Genomic DNA, 6,000 nt, shown 5'->3' on the forward strand with positions numbered 1-6,000 from the left:
TGAACTGTGGTATGTCCAACTTGAGTTTGGATTGTACTCTGGGTCATCAACTAATTGTATGCTTTAGTAATGCATGTCATTGATGTTTCTCTGGCTTAGTCACGGTTTCCACCTAGTTTAGACATAATTTAGGCCTATTATAAACCTGGTTAGGTGCTTGGTACTTGGTGAGAAAAGACTATGAATCGCTGTAGAGGAACAGAATATGAACTGGAAGTACTTTGAATGGGAAAAGTGGTGGAACATACTCGGATTTTTGAAATGTATTTGATCCTATTTACGAGGAAGTACAGTGCAGTGTATGTAACTGTTAGCTTTGATGAAAACAATTTACAATCAGCTCAAGATAAACATATACTCTGTACCGTTAAGCTCTCAGTCAGTACAGATTTTTTAAGGAGCTTCAGGGATATGTGTTCCTGAAGCTGCAGAGACTTTTTTAAGAGCAGGGAGCAGCATTTGAGATGGCTGTTTTTGCTCATTTCAGTGTGGATCCTGGGGACAGAAAGGAGAAGCCGATGTGAGGAGCGGGACATGCAGACACTGTTGGCGGGAGACAGGAGATGGCACAGGTATGGCAGTTTCTCCAGAACGGCCTTACATGAGTGTTAGCAGAGCTTCGGTCTCCTGAGGTTGAGTGAAGGCCACAAGAACAGAGAGAACACAGCACAGTGATGGGTCCTGTGAGTTGATGATGAAGCCCAGGGCACTGAGGTGTCCAGGCTGTCGAAGGCTGAAGGGGCTGTGTTCATGTACAGAATGTTCCTATAGTCTGAGAGCGATGTGGACTGGACATGTCTGTTCCTCACAATGGGGTTCAGACAGGGTTTGTTTCTGTGATAAAAGCCCAGCAGAGCTTTTAGCTCTTTCTGCAGATAGTCAATTTGAATTGTAAAGGACAGCTTATCGTTCTGATGTCCCTCCTGGACTATTAGCTTTTAGCTGACGTCAGCAACTCAAAAAGTGAAATTAAAATTTAACTTAAATATAGCACAAGCACAAATACACAGTCTATTACTGGGCTAGTGAGATGTTGCCTCGGTAAGTGGGTGTGACGCACTAGGCGGCTACTGTTTACTTGTCCATAGGTCTGGTACGATACAATAATGAATTCTTTATTCAGTGATAAATTGTAATGCTCAAAGCCATTGATTACCCCTGCCTATTACGCTCATAGCAACAGTAGCACACCATGTATGCAGAGGATCAAAGCACACTTAATACACTTGGCTTTTAATGGTCATACAATGTTATTATATTTGAACTATGGCCGGTCGGTTCGTCTCGTTGGTCTCATGAGCGTCACATGCCTCATGTGCCCGGCCGTGACAGAACAAGTCTGGAGCAAGTCAGACAGAAATGTAACCAGAATGCACAGTCATCTGCAGGTGGAGTTAAAAAAAAAGGTACGCGAAGAGTGGTTGAGCCCAACATACAATAGTTTCGGCGACTTGTGATAAAAGCATTAGGATCTTAAAGTGGTGGCAGGAAAAAACATGGTTTCCACTTTTGACAGTGGATGAATTTGGAAAAAGATCGTTATAGGTCACAGTCCAATCTCACACCAAGATCTGCTACAACAGGCTTCAGATGCTGCGACAGATCACTATTGGCTCAGGTTCAAACACAATGACTTCTAAACAAAGCTATTCCAGATTGTTTTACTTTGCTTGTGTTATTTGTAGCGTAATATCAACCTGGCTCTTACATTATCATAATTATCACTATTATTATTATGATTATTATTATCATTAACTACGTACATTTCATCCATCCATCCAGCAATTTCAAACAGAGAACATCAAAGAACACAAAGAACACAGATCACAAGAAATGTACCGACAACACAAGCTCATTGGAACATACTAGTCATTAAGATATTAGATATAAACGGACAAGATACCATCTTTGTTCGCTACAGCTTCCTGGTGTTTCCCATAGCGAGGCCTAATTATAATGAGTAGCAAATACGCACAAGTGTTAATTAAAAGGAGCAACATGGTAATTATATCTCCGAGGGAACTGTGCCAAAATCACATAGCCCCTCACTCAGCTGATGCCCCAGCCCACTCTCTCCTCCTCCTCCTCGCTATGCCCACATGCCAGTGATGCAGCACGGGACACTCTTCATCTGACCAACTGCGCTTGATCCAGGATAAGGGATACATGATGTTGCAGAAAAATAATAATCTTATCTTATTTTTCCCCAGTTTTCTCACAAAAGAGATTATTCATACTAAAACAAAAACTCCACAAAGTCAAAAGCCAAGTCAACATATGATCCTGCAGAGGTGTAGCAGATTTTTTAATCAGCATCAAAGACACTATACCTCATTACTAACTTTCCTAACATATTTATAGCATCCAAATTCTTCACAAGGATGACTTGATATGTTTCACAACTTGCAGGGTCACTTTTACAGAAATGCTTGAAAACTGACCTGCAACTTCATGAAATTTATACAAATGCTTAGTGTTTTTTTTTCCACAAACAGCTTAGTTTACAATACACTAAAGGAGGGCAAAGCTAATTTCGTTCCACAACAGGAACACCAAAAGTACTACCAACTCGCTTAGAACTTGGTTGGTCCATTTATCCTTCCTTGTCAGTGTGTGATGAGAGTGATGCTATTTTAACCACGAGAACACGCAGGACAGTGCCAGTGTATTCAAGAAGTCAACTTTTTGTTGTTTTCTACACACTAAATATGAGATGCTGGAAAAAGAGAGGGTGCGGTGTTTGGGCCCATGAAAATACCAAGTCTCTAAAATCCATCACTAGCGCCTTCGAGATCCGAGCGCTAAACCAGAATGATAGCAATCTGTCACTGCATCTGCGAGTCCACCTCAATAAGGGACATATTCACAGAGCGGACAACAAAGCTTTTGGCAGATTTTAATTTTGAATGTTTGCTTTGGATTCACCAAGAACACAAAGGGGTCAGAAATGCTAAGAGCACAAGGGAAAAAGAGCAAAACATGTCCAGAAGGAAAGGAATTAGCAGGAATCTCACGTCACATGAAGATCTGGAAACGCAAATGTCGCATTCACAGAGCAGCCGCAAGGTGTTGCACTGTGAAGCATCCAACTATAACCGGTAAATGTTTAAATCAAACCATCAGGTAGTTCAGAACGGCAGTAAAACAGCAACCAAAATGATCTTTGTTCTCAGAGTCAAACGGCGGTTGTGTCTGTTTGGTGAGCTGTATCAAGTGTTTTTAACAATTTAACATTCAGACGGGGACAAAGGCTTTAATTTTGAGCCCATTTAATTTGTACTTTTTAGTGTGTAGATAATTAGAATATGACAGATTTTAATAGAAGAGAGGGTGAATAAAAATACTATGTTTGGAAATGCTGAAAGAGCATAGTACAACAGCAACAACAACAACAACGGGAAATTGATGATGTTGTACAACCTCGTGTGTGATTGAAATCGTTGTGAGTGATATTGATTGCTTGGGAAACGATGATAAATCCATAAATGCAAACATGCTATTATACATCTGCTACTGCAACAAGTGAGCGATCGAGGCAGTATTGATTTCCGTGATCAATGTTCATGTACATTGTGAGATGCATGGAGACCTGCAGACCCCATCAAGCTCATCCAGATACATTTTTCTTCGGTCGTGATCACCTCATTATCTCGGGATGGCTGCAGCAGGGTACTGGGTTCTTTTTTGTGAACGCCATATGCTTCCCTACAAATCTTGCTGAGGTAAGAATGAAAATATTATCTGAGAGAAAAAGAACAATGGATCAAGCACACCTGATGTGCTTCTTAAATCAATGAAATGCAGTATGATGATGTTGAGACCGTCATAAACTATTATTTTAGCCTATATCTTTCAGTCATTCAGAATAGCCTAAATATAATTATTCCAGAATAATAATCAGTCTATTCAACCATAAGGCTATTTTCTTGTGAAATATATTGGCTCATGGTGTTCATGTCTTTATATTGTTGTAATGCGTTGAATGAAACCGTCAAATGCGCCACAAGTGCTTACAAAGAGCAGACTTTTGTTCTTTTATGGCTATTTTACAGACTTGATGTTAGTGGGTGATATAGTTTTGTTGATTTCTGGCATGGATAGCCTACGTAATTTAGTTTGACACGTGCTTGGGGTTTGACTTACCACTTGAGTTCTTCCCGCAGATGAGGTGCTGATAGGGCTGCAGCAGACCCCATATCTCAGAGTCACTGTTGATGGCTTGCTCCAGTGACGTGGGAGAAAACTTGGGGATACCGTTGTCTCTCTCCAACAGCGCACTGCGCATGACGCGGCTGAACACGTCTCGGAAAAGACTTTCCATGCATGCTGCAAGGTAAATAGCAGCATGCTCGTGGATCCTTTGGGCCACGCGACTATCCACCATCCACCTAAAGAACTTCCCCACGGAGAAGATGAGCCCGCAGCGCGCGGACTTGCCTCTGCTGAACTTGTCGCTCGTGCTGATGTTGTAGAGCGACAGGGCGCTCACGGCTGCCGTGATGCAGTTCACAGAAATGGTCCAGGACAGTACCATCTTAATGGCACTCTGGATCTCATGCTTTGTGCACTTGGCATAGCGCAAGCTCAGGCGTTGAGCCTCGCGGGCCACCCGCACAAGTGCACGGCTGATAAGAGCCGAGAGTCGAGCCAGAACCTCAGGTGGCGGTTCCCCCACCATCAGACTCTCGTCTCTCCTCAGCGCACCCTCCACCTCACCCAGGCTCCACGGCACGTCCTCCAGCTCGGGCAGCTTGGCGCACTGGCCCGAGCCGTCCAGTATCTCCGTGTCCTCCGCCAGGACTGTGTTAACCGTGTCCAAACTGTTCTGTCTGCTGTGCATAGATTCGGTCAAATGCCAGCAGTTGCCCCCATGCAAGGACTGATGCGTGTCGGAGCAGCACAACGACACGCTGGATGACCTGACCGAGTCCGCAGCTCCACCATACCCAGAATCAAGAGTTAGATCCTCCAGCGTCCTCACGACTGTTTTACCCTTGCCTGCCATAACTGCACCGCATACTGTTAAGTGCTGGGGATTTCTGTCCAAAGCCACAAACTCGTCTAAGTGCTTTGTCTAGTCGCCGCCGAAGACAGGCTCCACAAGTTTCCTAATTAAAACGAACATACATCACACGAGCGATGTTCAGTCCTCTTCTTTGTGCCAATGGTGATTTTCCTCCCGGTTGTCACACAACTTTGGACGCACAACCTGAGCGCGCACAATTCTCAGCGTTTACTGCAACGGAGCCAGCATAGGCTCACTCTGGCGGGGAGGAGGGGCTTGAGGCGCCTTTATGATCATACAAACCAATCCGCATGTGTCCACGACCATGACTGACACGGGCAACAGACTTCATTTCAACAGTGGCTGCATATGCTGTCAGAAATATGTGTCAAGCTGAAGACAAGTTTTCAAGGTTCAAGGAAAACTATTCCAAATGATCATAGTCTTAAAATAGATTAGAACATACATTTAAAACAGGTAACAAGATACATAGCATTGGGCCATGATAAGGACTTTAGAGTCATCTTAAGTATAGCTTGTTGCTGTCTCAGAATGAGTAAAGTACCAGTTTGGGAAATGATGATTCATCCATTCTTCTGGGGTTTCTCCTCCTTGTGTCGGCTCAGGTCCAGCCATCTGTCCACAGTGCTACGCCAGAGGCTTTTTGATATTTTCTTTGCATGACACTGCACAACTCTCAGTGCTGAATACAGAAAGCTCACAGCTTATAAACAATTTGAAGATTTTTTTACTTCAATAAAAATCGTCTTGTATACATAGTCTAATGATAATCGTGTCTAGCTAAAACAAGACAACTGGATTTACATTGTTCATAGATGCCAACACATGGTGGGCGTGATCATCACCAACTGTGCGGAGGCTTTCTGGAGGGAAAGTAGAACATTGGCACCTGTCAGAATGCCAAAAAATATATGTCTTGTTGTGTTAGGATTAGATTGAAGATTGAATGAACCACTAGGATGATTTACACCATT

At 43.2% G+C, this 6,000-nt stretch overlaps 1 protein-coding gene across 2 annotated transcripts in view; it reads right to left on the minus strand.

Annotated features, from left to right (window-relative positions):
- btbd11a (BTB (POZ) domain containing 11a) overlaps positions 1-5,265 on the minus strand; it is an 89,664-nt gene extending 84,399 nt beyond the window's left edge. For both annotated transcript variants that reach the window (XM_079582249.1, XM_079582248.1), the window contains exon 1: positions 4,144-5,265. In XM_079582249.1, coding sequence (XP_079438375.1) covers positions 4,144-5,005 — 862 coding nt within the window. In that variant the 5' untranslated portion in view covers positions 5,006-5,265. The remainder of the gene's footprint in view (positions 1-4,143) is intronic.
- Positions 5,266-6,000: the final 735 nt, after the last annotated feature.

Source organism: Gobius niger, assembly GCF_951799975.1.
Source record: "Gobius niger genome assembly, chromosome: 2".
Classification (NCBI taxonomy): domain Eukaryota; kingdom Metazoa; phylum Chordata; class Actinopteri; order Gobiiformes; family Gobiidae; genus Gobius; species Gobius niger.